Source organism: Salvelinus sp. IW2-2015, unplaced genomic scaffold (assembly GCF_002910315.2).
Source record: "Salvelinus sp. IW2-2015 unplaced genomic scaffold, ASM291031v2 Un_scaffold16399, whole genome shotgun sequence".
In the NCBI taxonomy this organism is placed as follows: domain Eukaryota; kingdom Metazoa; phylum Chordata; class Actinopteri; order Salmoniformes; family Salmonidae; genus Salvelinus; species Salvelinus sp. IW2-2015.
In genome coordinates this window covers 66787-80239 of record NW_019957568.1, presented here as the reverse complement: position 1 = coordinate 80239, position 13453 = coordinate 66787, and the positions used below count along the sequence as shown (strand labels likewise).

The 13453-nt window shown below is 46.9% G+C and overlaps 1 protein-coding gene and 1 pseudogene across 6 annotated transcripts; one reads left to right on the top strand and one right to left on the bottom strand.

The window, feature by feature from the left end:
* The window catches only part of LOC112080643 (focal adhesion kinase 1-like), a 39743-nt pseudogene that overhangs the window by 6827 nt on the left and 19463 nt on the right, over positions 1 to 13453 (bottom strand).
* On the top strand, positions 6146 to 12686 carry LOC112080645 (cytochrome P450 2F3). Of its 6 annotated transcripts, none has more exons than XM_024146491.2 (3): positions 6149 to 6231; positions 8226 to 8445; positions 10324 to 12686. In XM_024146491.2, the coding sequence occupies exon 3, from the start codon at positions 10333 to 10335 to the stop codon at positions 11809 to 11811; it is 1479 nt and encodes a 492-aa protein (XP_024002259.1). In that variant the 5' UTR covers positions 6149 to 6231; positions 8226 to 8445; positions 10324 to 10332; the 3' UTR covers positions 11812 to 12686. The 6 variants fall into 6 exon arrangements, with proteins under 6 accessions (XP_024002256.1, XP_024002259.1, XP_024002258.1 ...); XM_024146490.2 differs by having other exon boundaries at positions 6149 to 6354; XM_024146488.2 differs by lacking the exon at positions 8226 to 8445 and having other exon boundaries at positions 6146 to 6231.

Here is a 13453-nt window from a genome sequence, read left to right as displayed (position 1 = left end):
GTAGAATAGTAAAAGCCCTTTGTGGGAGACAAGGTTTTGGTAGTTAGTAGAAGGGAGGGGAACCTGTTTTTTTTTAAATACATGGGTAAGATAGTATAACCTTCAGTGGGGAAGACCCCCTAGGTGGTATAGTAAAAAGAGGAAGGGGACCCCTGGTTTTTACAATTGGGGTAGATAAGTACCTTCAGTGGGGGAAGAACTAAGGTGGTAAGTAAGTAGAGGGAGGGACTCGGTTTTATATGACATGGTTAGATAGTAGCCCTTCAGTGTGAGACCTTAGGTGGGTTAAAAGTAGTTAGAGGGAGGGGTGACCCGTTTTGTTTTATTAGCATGGGTAAGAATAGTAGCTCCTTCATCAGTGGGAAGTCCTAAAACGGGTGGAGTAAGTAAGTAGAGGGGAGGGACTGTTTTTTATACTGGTAAGAATGTAGCCTTCAGTGGGAAGAACCTAGGGTATGGTGAGTAAGTCGAGAGGGGACCTGTTTTTAATACAATGGTAAGATAGTAAGCTTCAGTGGAAGATAGTTGGTAGTAGTAGAAGAGGGAAGGGACCTGTTTGTATTACATGGTTAGAAGTAACCTTCCAGTGGGAGGAAACCTAGGTGGTTAGTAGTAGAAGGGAGGGACTCATGTATAAAACAGTCCCTCCCTCTACTACTACCACCTAGTCTCCCACTGAAGGCTACTATCTACCATGTATAAAACAGTCCCTCCCTCTACTACAGCAGCCAACATTCTTTAACAGCAACAAACTTTTAAACTTCTTCCACTAGATGCACCATCATATTTCTTTCCTCAAATAATAACCTAAAAGTCCGATTGAGTAAAAGTATTAGTCTGAGTGTAGTTATTTGTGATGAAACGTGATCTAACTGCCCCACACTCCAAAGTAATAAGGTTGATATAGTAGTCAGACCTGATATTTTATTAGAATTAACTTTGACTATATGTCACTGCTTCGCTGAAGAACAACGTTTTAAACTTCTTTGACTACAACAAATGTTTCTTCACGGAAAATTACCATCTAGTTGGTGCAGTCAGAGCCGGCCCTAGACTTTTGGGGGCCATAAGTGAAATTTCTAAGCTTGAGAATGAATTGCCTGGAATTCCTGCAATTATAGTGTAGAGAAAATGTAGCAATTTTTAAGCAAGTTTTCTGCAGTTCTACTAATTGTTCCATGGGCCAGAGATGAAAACGTGCAGTTTTAAAGCTAATTTCCTGCAATTCTACACATTTTGCCATAGAGTGGAGAGAAATGTTTGCAGTTTTGAGTATGATATCTAAGTGAGAGTGACGAAGAAAATCAATAGCCCCCCCGGTCGATAATTCGTCCATGATTACTACAAGTTTAGATTGCTGGCTAGACTAATTTACCAATCTAAAATGGTTAGCGGACATGGGCTAGTTGAGTGACTGTCAGTGACTGACTTAACAAGAGAATAACTGCTGATGCAAAACCACATTTAGAAATGGCACTTTGTTTTTTCTACTATTCTAACTCTCAACAGTAAATTGAGACCCCGATTTATTTTCTTATTTCGTTTTGGGAAATTGATCCGCGGGCCTACAAAAGCTTCCTAAGACCAACTGACCAGCGTTTTGCAAAGAGCAAGACACACAAACTAATAGCACAGAACAGAAAATTGATTCATATTAATGTGAGTGTAGCACCTATTTCTCAATGCCAGAAACACATTTAATAGTAACTTAGAGCACCAAAAGAAAACATTCCAAATTACAAACTCTTAAATCAATATTAATAATATTGTAATGTTGTTCTAAAGTTGGGCTTGAGGTTTTCTTCAAATCAGCTCTATCTTCTGAAACAATACAATAACGCCGTACAGTCAGCGTCACACGGTGGGAAATACAAAGCCAAGCTCGGCCTTCGTGTCCTCCTGGGTCACACGGTGGGGAAATACAAAGCCAAGCTCGGCCTTCGTGGGTCTCCTCTCCTGCGTCACACGGGGTGGGAAATCAAAAGCCAAGCTCGGCCTTCGTGTCTCCTGGGTTCACACGGTGGGAAATACAAAGCCAAGCTCGGCCTTCGGTGTCCTCCTGGGTCACACGGTGGGGAAATACAAAGCAAGCTCGGCCTTCGTGTCCTCTGCGTCACACGGTGGGAAATCAAAGCCAAGCTCGGCCTTCGTGTCCTCCTGGGTCAACGGTGGGGAAATACAAAGCCAAGCTCGGCCTTCGTGTCCTCGCTGGGTCACACGGTGGGGAATACAAGCCAAGCTCGGCCTTCGTGTCCTCGCTGGGTCCACGGTGGGGAAATACAAAGCCAAGCTCAGCCTTCGTGTCCTCCTGGGTCACGGTGGGGAAATACAAAGCCAAGCTCGCCTTCGTGTCCTCTGGGTCACACGGTGGGGAAATACAAAGCCAGCTCGGCTTCGTGTCCTCCTGGGTCACACGGTGGGGAAATACAAAGCCAAGCTCGGCTTCGTGTCCTCCTGGGTCACACGGTGGGGAAATACAAAGCCAAGCTGGCCTTCGTGTTCCTCCTGGGTCACACGGTGGGGAAATACAAAGCAACTCGGCCTTCGTGTCCTCCTGGGTACACGGTGGGGAAATACAAAAGCCAAGCTCGGCCTTCGTGTCCTCCTGGGTCACACGGTGGGGAAATACAAAGCCAAGCTCGGCTTCGTGTTCCTGGGCTCACAGGTGGGGAAATAACAGCCAAGCCGGCCTTGTGTCTCCTGGGTCACACGGTGGGGAAATACAAAGCCAAGCTCGCCTTCGTGTCTCCTGGGTCACACGGTGGGGAAATACAAGAAAGCTCGGCCTTCGTGTCCTCCTGGGTACACGGGGGGAAATACAAAGCCAAGCTCGGCCTTCGTGTCTCCTGGGTACACGGTGGGGAAATACAAAGCAAGCTCGGCTTCGTGTCCTCCTGGTCACACGTGGGGAAATACAAAGCCAAGCTCGGCCTTCGTGTCCTCCTGGGTCACACGGTGGGGAAATACAAAGCCAAGCTCGGCCTTCGTGTCCTCCCTGGGTACACGGTGGGGAATACAAAGCAAGCTCGGCCTTCGTGTCCTCCTGGGTCACACGGTGGGAAATAAAAGCCAAGCTCGCCTTCGTGTCTCCTGGGTCACACGGTGGGAAATACAAAGCCAAGCTCGGCCTTCGTGTCCTCCTGGGTCACACGGTGGGGAAATACAAAGCCAAGCTCGCCTTCGTGTCCTCCTGGGTCACACGGTGGGGAAATACAAAGCCAAGCTCGCCTTCGTGTCCTCCTGGGTCAACGGTGGGGAAATACAAAGCCAAGCTGCCTTCGTGCCTCCTGGGTCCACGGTGGGAAATACAAAGCCAAGCTCAGCCTTCGTGTCCTCCTGGGTCACACGGTGGGGAATACAAAGCCAAGCTCAGCCTTCGTGTCCTCCTGGGTCACACGGTGGGAAATACAAAGCCAAGCTCGGCCTTCGTGTCTCTGGGTCACACGGTGGGAAATACAAAGCCAAGCTCAGCCTTCGTGTCCTCCTGGGTCACACGGTGGGGAAATACAAAGCCAAGCTCGCCTTCGTGTCCTCCTGGTCACACGGTGGGGAAATACAAAGCCAAGCTCAGCCTTCGTGTCTCCTGGGTCACACGGTGGGGAAATACAAAGCCAAGCTCAGCCTTCTGTCCTCCTGGTCACACGGTGGGGAAATACAAAGCCAAGCTCGGCCTTCGTGTCCTCCTGGGTCACACGGTGGGAAATACAAAGCCAAGCTCGGCTTCGTGTCCTCCTGGGTCACACGGTGGGGAAATACAAGCCAAGCTCGGCTTCGTGTCCTCCTGGTCACACGGTGGGATACAAGCAGCTCGCTTCGTGTCTCCTGGTCACACGTGGGGAATATACAAAGCCAAGCTCGGCCTTCGTGTCCTCCTGGGTCACACGGTGGGGAAATACAAAGCAAGCTCGGCCTTCGTGTCCTCCTGGGTCACACGGTGGGGAAATACAAAGCCAAGCTCGGCCTTCGTGTCCTCCTGGGTCACACGGTGGGGAAATACAAAGCCAAGCTCGGCCTTCGTGTCTCCTGGTCACACGGTGGGGAAATACAAAGCCAAGCTCCGGCTTCGTGTCCTCTGGGTCACACGGTGGGAAATACAAAGCCAAGCTCGGCCTTCGTGTCCTCCTGGGTCACAGCGGGTGGGGAATACAAGCCAAGCTCGGCCTTCGTGTCCTCCTGGGTCACACGGTGGGGAAATACAAAGCCAGCTCGGCCATTCGTGTCCTCCGTGGGTCCACACGTGGGAAATACAAAGCCAAGCTCGGCCTTCGTGTCCTCCTGGGTCACACGTGGGAAATACAAAGCCAAGCTCGGCCTTCGTGTCTCCTGGGTCACACGGTGGGGAATACAAAGCCAAGCTCGGCCTTCGTGTCCTCCTGGTCACACGGTGGGGAATAAAAAAACGCCAAGCTCGCCTTCGTTCTCCGTGGTCACACGTGGGAATCCAAAGCCAAGCTCGGCTTCGTCCTCCTGGGTCACCGGTGGGAAATACAAAAGCCAAGCATCGCCTTCGTGTCCTCCTGGGTCACACGGTGGAAATACAAAGCCAAGCTCAGCCTTCATGTCCTCCTGGTCACACGGTGGGGAATACAAAGCCAAGCTCACCTTCGTGCCTCCTGGGTCACACGGTGGGGAAATACAAAGCAAGCTCAGCCTTCGTGTCCTCCTGGTCACACGGTGGGGAAATACAAAGCCAAGCTCAGCCTTCATGTCCTCCTCGGTCACACGGTGGGGAAATACAAAGCCAAGCTCAGCCTTCGTGTCCTCCTGGGTCACACGGTGGGGAATACAAAGCCAAGCTCAGCTTCGGTCTCCTGGGTCACACGGTGGGGAATACAAAGCCAAGCTCAGCCTTCGAGTCCTACTGGGTCACACGGTGGGGAAATACAAAGCCAAGCTCAGCCTTCGAGTCCTCCTGGGTCATACGGGTGGGGAAATACAAAGCTTAGTTTGGTGAAGTTTTTTGCACGCAATGAAAAACGTCCTAATAAGTTGGATAAGTTTGTGAGAATGAGGCGGGCGAATTGGGCATCTACTCGTCAATCAGCAATCTGAGGGGCACATTTCATCCCTGAGAACTTCCACGGCTATCAACAATGGAAGGAGGACTTAAGCAAGAAGTTACTTCTCAAAGTGGATTCTGTCCATACCATCAACGTGGCTTCTAAAGCGTCTCAACCAGCCAGCAGAATGGAGTATTATCACGGTCTTCAGTGAGCATGGAAGTGAACCGGGTAAGGGGTATGATCTTTGTACGTCTGTAACTTTCTCACACATCATTATTCACGATTCATTCATGATTATCCATAATCATGGTAGTATCCACATCCACGTAGAAGTGTTAAGAAACATATTCTATTCTTATTTACAATAAAYGTATTTACAATACTATTCCTTTATATTGGGCAKAAAATGATCTGAYWCACAACCAAAGCAAATTGCGAAAGCATCCAACAGGTTTGTAGAGTCACAAGCTTGATGTAGTCATTGTGTACTAGGAATATGGGAACAAATACACAACTTTTGACTACTTTAATACACTTATAAATACATTTGTCCAAATACTTTTGGTTCCCTAAAATGGGGGGACTATGTACAAAAAGTGCTGTAATTTCTAAACAGTTCATCTGATATGGATGAATACCCTAAAGATGAGTCTGCACTTTAACCTTATAGACATTGTATCATTTCAAATTCAAAGTGCTGGAGAACAGAGCCAAAACAACAAACAATGTGTCACTGTCCATATACTTTTAACCTCACGAATARATCTGACCTGTTTTCCACCCTGGTCATAGGCCTATAGCCATGTCAAAATARACATAATTGCAGGAAATTAGGTTAAAAACAGTAAACATTTCCTGGGGGAAATGTGTTTAATAAAAAATACAAATTATAGTGTAGTTTAAAACCGAGACAGACACAGTATTAGATATTAGTCCTTTCCACTCCTGGTGATTTCTGCACTGTCATCTGCTTTGTTAATGTTGGCCTCAGATTCTAAAAAGCAGGAAGGGATTGGGGTAAAGGTGCAATCTGTGTAAAGTATGTCAGCACGACTCAGCAGCCAATCACATAATCCGTTGTTCACTTCTGTTCCAGTACAGTAAGTTCCAACACACACCCTTATCTCTGCAAACATCTGCATCACACACACACACACAGTTCACTAAGTCAGGCAGGCAACAGAGACGAGAGCAACACAGAGAGAAGGAAAACACTAAAGATAGATAGGTGGGTTAAAGAAGAAACAACAACAACGAAGGTTAAGTATGTAAACACGGTTATGTGAGCTATTGGCTCACTCCAATATGATCCTTCCGTGCCGCAGGATACATTCCGAGTAAGGATTTTCAGGTTAGTCCAGGAGTCAATTCCAATTTAATTAGAAATTTCCATTTCAATTCTTGAATTCACTCCTGAGTGGAGAATGTTTTTTTAATTCAATTTTGTATTTTTTTTCAGTTATTGAATTTAATTGAAATTAGACAGTTTGGATTTTTTTTAAATTGGAAGTGAATTATAATTCTAAAAACATTTAAATCTTTGGAATTTAATATTTGTACATTTCCCAGGTAATGGAATTAATGCACATAGTATCAAAATGTTCTGTAGGATTTGTATTTAATAATCTACGCTCTTAGAAAAATAGTTCCAAAAGGGTTCTTCGGCTGTCCCTGTAGGATAACCCTTTTTGGTTACAGGTATAACTATTTTGGGTTCCATGTAGAACCCTGGGGAAAGGGTTCTACATGGAACCCAACAGGGTTATACCTGGAACAGAAAATGGTTCTTCACAGGGTTCTCCTATGGGGACAACCGGAGACCCTTTTAGATTCTAGATAGCACCTTGTTTTAAGAGTGTATTCTACATGTCCAGTATGCTACTGTAGGCTGTCTGAATAGTGACATGACGAGCTTGAAGCCTGAGGGAATATACATTTGAATTTGTGGAATTGTTGTGGATAATATTGAATTGCAGTGGCGTGCCGTGGGCTGGGGCCTAGGCCTTCAGTGAGGTACTACACAGTCCCACCCGAATTAATCCACCTCTTATTACCATCATTATGCCATGGCTCTAGACACTATACATTTAGACAGAAACGCAGTATAACCAGGCGTTGCGTCACCTTGAAATTGACAAATTGACATTTTTGGGTAAACAGTGTTTAACAGACAATCCAAGTTTGCAAAGCCAGTTTGGCTCCAAACACCAAATCGATCACTTGCAAATAATAGGCATTCCCAGCAGTACAGTTTGCAGTGCTTCTCGAGCCTGTGAGCAATTGACAGCGCTCGTAGTTGAAACTTTGAAAGTGGCGAGCGAACGAACCCCTTTCCCGCCTGTGACAGGCTTTGTGGCGTCGGGCGACCTCTCCTTACAATGTCTAACTTTTCTTGAAAAGTTCGTCTTGAGAATGGCGTTATAATTATATCCTCGACCAAATCGATATCTTCTCCTCCTTCGCCATTGTGGGTTGAAAAAACAGCTTAGTAGAACGCGAATTAATTCGTTTATCAATTCAGTTTCCTAGATCTGCATAGACCTGCCCATAGGACCTGCCTCTCAATATTGGTAATCCAATCAAAAGACGTGGACGCACTACGCCTGCTAGCTGGCTCCTGTGTAACACTGGAGCCAGCCAGCAGGCGTACAATAGCCAACTCTAAAGCTGATTGGTTGACACAAAATTTTAATTTCCATTCACTTTATAAGTCAAGCGCCGCACTGTTGATTCTGAAGGCCTGAGGGCAGATTTTAGACCCCTGGCAACACATGATGGCTGAATATGATTGGATAAAAGATCTAACATAAAGACCAGCCCTCCAAATCTCAACCTGGGGCTGGAAGCAGTGCAACCAAGGGAAAGCTATGAAATGAAGAGTATAACTCTTACTCTGGGGAATAATTTAATACATATTTGTGGGAAAATATATTTTAAAATATATTCTGATGATGTTTAGGCCAGCAGAGAAGGCCTTGCAGGCCCTGCGGCCCACCACTGTTGAATTGGGAATTCAAGGCGCCGTAGATCACCGACAAAAAGGATTGGAGTAATCCAATACCTCCCATAACCATGGTTACTACTGTATGTAGCCTTTGTTTGTAGCACTTATGGTATCACAGTACCAGATGAATCAGTGAACTAGTCTTTGGCCAGACAAAGAGCAAAGTTCAGTCCGGACTGAGCTCAGAGCAGTCATGTGCCCCTTCCGCCCCTTTCCAGGGAAGCAGATACAACACCAAGAACAGCCCTCCTGACCACATAGATGGGTCAACATGTGCTAGACAGCACCCAACTGGCCGAGGCGCAAACGTCCGAGAGGGGAACTCTGAGCAGGGCCCACGAGATAGTAACTCCTCCAAAAGAATGCACCACCACAGCAAAAGGCAAAAGCCTGCCGGACAGCCAAAATGCTGCAGTAACAACATGAGAGTCTGTTCAGGTAGGCCCTGGCCCAGAACTCTCTCACGCTAGCAAACGAAAGCCGATAAAACCTTTTGCATTGGCTGCGTCTGTGAAATTAAGTGTACATTGCCCCGGCCGAGCACAGCACGCTGGGGGAAGCCCCTAGTTAACCAGCGACATGTGGACAACTGTAATGGCCGGTTCACACGTCACTCAGACAGAACCCTTGTCCAGAATGCGGGGTTAGGATGGAGGTCGACACTCCTTTCATCTGAACCCATTCAGAAATATTCAGTCAACCAGGGCTTCAACACCAGAAGACCCTGAGACATAGGCACCAGAACTGATGCGGTACCGGCAACGGAACTGGAGTTCGTAGCCCTCCAGCAATGTCTTCAGTACCCATGGGAGCTCCACCTGCCTCTCTCAGTTTGCTCTTTGGGACTGTGAGAGGCTGCCAAGTCCGGCGGCAAGCACGTCAAATCAAATGAAAATGTATTGGCCGCGTACACAGTTTAGAAGATGTTATAGCGGGTGCAGAAAAATGCTGTAGGACAGGGAGAAAGCACATGAAGACTCAATTAGCCMAGCTATCTGGCTAGCTAACTTAGCTAGCTATCTTAGCCAACTAGCTTCTCAAGGTTTGATGCAGTCAAGACAGGTACTACGTAATCATATTGGATGATAAACAACCTAGCTATGACAAGCTAGAAGTTAGTATAGTAGCGCAAGTCAGTTCGGTTGGTTGCTGCCTCTCCCTCCCTCCTCCTTGCTCCTGTTTCACTTGCTCACAGTACACTCACCACAAGGCACCTCTTCCTCACAAGGCCCCTCCTCCGCCTGCTCTCCCTCACGCTGTATCAGCTCTGGTGAATAAAGTAGCTTACAAATTGACTTTTCTGCTGCTTCCCTCACTCTGATCCGACCACGTCTATACGGAACTGGTCMTCCTRGGGTCCTTTCGGAACGGGTCTCTTGTCGACATTGAAAAATGTATTAATGCATATTTGGCCGGGTGGGAAAGCCCAAGGTCATTTCAGAACGGGTCCAAGGATGCTTTTTAAAACTTTTATTAACTGCTAAAATTAACTACAGTAACGGTTGGAATTTCATTTTTCCGCTGTATCAGACCCAAAACCGAACCGTGACGCCAAAACCGCAATACGTACTGAACCGTGGGTTTAGCGAACCGTTACACCCCTAGTAAATACTTTATATTAGTTATGTCAAGAGTCCAGTATATAAATACGCGGTGTGTATAAACACTAACAAAAAATGCAATGTACAGTAGTAATTATATTAGAATGATAACATGTCAAAAGTCCAGTGTATAAATACACAGTGAAAAGCAGTATAAAAGGAAGTGTCCAGTGTTTAATGTCTCTATGCATGGGACGGCAGCATTGGCTGTGTGTGTTTCAGATTGACTGCTGGGCTCCGCCTTCTGAGACGCAGGCCGCTGCCTGTGGACAGAGACACCTTTCCTTTCTCACAGCGAAACACCATACTGGACATGGTAGTTTCTCTCTGTGTAACACCGGCAGTGTAATAGAGCTGTATGTGCGTTTCTAAGGGAAAAGAGGATGGGGACAACAGAGCACCCAGATGGAGAGGCTAGCTAGCTGCTCCAAGCTATTGAATAGCTGTGGGTATACGTCTGCCCTATACACTAAGATACAGCTCTTACCTAGCAAATCCTCTCAGGAATGCGCAGAGGAAGAGAAGAGGTGGAAGTAGTGCCGCTGCAGCTATTTAAGGGGGGCAGCCGCAACATAACCCAGTACACAGGACTAATCAGAAAATTCTTACTCTGAATGTATCCTGCCGCGCAGAAGGATACAATATTGGAGTGATGCAATATAGTGCTACATAACAAGAAGAACAATAACAAGAGACGTTGTTGTTTGTTTTGCAGGCTGGAACAATGGAGATGTGTAGTAGCGTGGTGTTGGGAGGCCTGGTGTTGTTACTTCTACTGTGGTTGTTCAGGCTGAGGAGACAGAGACATGTCCATCTACCCCCTGGACCCTGCACCCTGCCGCTGCTAGGCAACCTGCATCAGATCGACAAACAGGCCCCCTTCAAGACCCTCACCAAGTGGAGTGGTGTGTATGGGCCAGTGATGACAGTGTATCTTGGGCCKCAGCGAGCCGTGGTGCTGGTGGGGTACGAGGCAGTCAAGGAGGCTCTGGTGGACCAGGCTGAGGATTTCACAGGACGAGCTCCTGTCCCCTTCCTGGTCCTAGTTACCAGGGGATACGGCTTGGCCATCAGTAATGGGGAGCGTTGGCGCCAGCTGCGTCGTTTCACCCTGACCACGCTGAGAGACTTTGGGATGGGCCGTAAGAGGATGGAGGAGTGGGTACAGGAGGAGAGCCAACACCTCATAGACAGTCTGGATGCCACTAAAGCCGTGCCCTTCGATCCTCATCCATTCCTGAGTCGCACCGTGTCCAACGTCATCTGCTCCCTGGTGTTCGGCCAGCGCTTCGGCTATGACGATGACAACTTCCTGCACTTGCTCAACATCCTCTCAGCTGTACTGCGCTTTGGAAGCAGCCCCTGTGGACAGCTGTACAACATCTTCCCCTGGCTGATGGAACACCTGCCTGGTCGGCAGCAAGTCGTGTTCGGCCAGATGGACGAGCTGAGAGGCTTTGTGATGAAAAAGATCCACGAGCACCAGGAGACCATTGACCCAGGCAACCCTAGAGACTTCACAGACTCCTTCCTCACCAGACTCAACCAGGAGAAGGATGTGTCCTCCTCTGAGTTCCATTACGAGAACCTGGTGTCCACAGTGTTGGACCTCTTCCTTGCAGGAACAGAGACCACCAGCACCACTCTCAGATACGCCTTCATGCTGCTCCTCAAATACCCCGACATTCAGGAGCACGTTCAGCAGGAGATCGACACAGTGATTGGCCGACAACGCGTCCCTCAGATGGAGGACAGGAAGTACCTCCCCTTCACAGAAGCCGTCATCCACGAGGTGCAGCGCTTCCTGGACATCGCCCCATTGAACCTCCCGCACTATGCCACCAAGAATATCTCATTCAGAGGGTACACTATCCCTCAGGGCACCGTGATCCTTCCAATGCTGCACTCTGTTCTGAGAGACCAGGACCACTGGGCCACGCCCACAACCTTCAATCCCAATCACTTCCTTGATCAGAACGGAAACTTCCAGAAGAACCCCGCCTTCTTGGCTTTCTCTGCAGGTAAGCGTGCCTGTGTGGGAGAGTCTCTGGCTCGTATGGAGATCTTTCTGTTCCTGGTGTCTCTGCTGCAACATTTCTCCTTCTCCTGCCCTGGAGGACCTGACAGCATTGACCTCAGCCCAGAGTTCAGCAGTTTCACTAACGTGCCGCGTCACTACCAGCTCATTGCTACACCCCGCTGACCAGGAGGGGAATTGCAGCCGAACCACAGGTGGAGCACTCAGGAGGAGGAGMAGTAGAGATGAGGGAGGTAGGGACAGCACAGGAGGTTGGTTCCCATGTGTCTGATGCCATTTCATAAGCTTGTTCCAGCCATTATTATTATGAGCCGTTCTCCCCTCAGCAGCCTCCACTGAGGGACGGGTGTCTGTTTTTTGTTTTGTTTTTCATGACAATGTGATGCTTTGTGATGCGTGTCCTTTAACAACGAATGCTTGGAGATTTTTCTGGTCAGTATAYGTGGATCAGGAGAAACTCAGGGTCCTGGAGGGAAGAGCGGGGAGGAGATATGCTGGGTGTACCAGACAGTAATGTAATGTACACTGAGGATTCAGGCCCGTGTAATTTGATGAGAGTTGGAGGCCCATTTCCCAGGCCGGCTGTCAGTCAGGGYATCTAGGTACCAGTGTATCTTTCATTTTATCAGTGTCTTTGTGTCTCAGCAACTAAGTCAATGTGTATGAGGCAGCACTGCCGCAAAAAAAGATGGCTCTTAGATGGCAATCACCTCACTCTCTACCAACTCACCAGTGGATACAGTTACTGTTAGAAGTTATTGCATCATTAGACTTATCGACAGAGAAATTGAATGATCCTAGTCAATAGTGCTGAGCAATTAGTGCTTTTTGAGGTCAGTTCGGTTTCGGTTCCATKATTTATTTTTAAATCACAGCAAAAAAATGTTTTAACATTAAATGCACTATGCGAGTTGAATGCTGTAACACAGAATAAAACCATTAATAAAAGTCCCATGATGGTAGTGACGGCCCATTACTGCTGATCACTTATTAACCATCATGTATTCACAGTACTTTACTTTAATAAAACATTTCTTTTATTTGATGACTTTATTATTTCATTCCAAGTCATCATCTCATCTGTATAGAGCTGCTGCCTATGCTGTCTGACAAAATCACTATTTTACTAGTTCTTCAAAGTAAATAAGGCAAACTTTTATGACTGCTGAACACCAATGATCAATCACTTCGATCATGTATTTTCAGGTAGAGATACAGTATATTTATCAAAACGGCTGGATGCCCTTTGAGTGGTGGACCATTCTTGATACACACGGGAAACTGTTGAGCGTGAAAAKCCCAGCAGCTTTGCAGTTCTTTACAAAAACCAATGCGCCGGGCACCTATTATCATACCCCGTTCAAAGGCACTTAAATATTTTGTCTTTCCTAGGGCTGTGGCGGTCATGAAATTTTGTCAGACGGTTATTGTCATGCAAAAGACTGCCGGTCTCACGGTAMTTGACAGTTCATTAACATAAACAAGTTGATGTGTGCCTTCAGAACATCCGAATTTAAAAAGTCTAATAAATCTATTTATTATACACCATCACAATAAATCCATTATTTATTTTAGTCAGGTCTAAAGAAACATTATGATCTGTGTAAAAAGTATTTCAGAAGAACAGAATATGAGTTGGTCTACTGTATGTTATCTGGCTATGCTCCATGCCATAGACTGTAGGCTTGATCATTTAGCTGACAAGATATGCTTATAAGTCCCATGCCATTATTTTATATATGATTTAATAGTTAGAAGAATAGAATTGAACTTAGCTGAATAAAATAGAAAGGATATTTTTCCCATT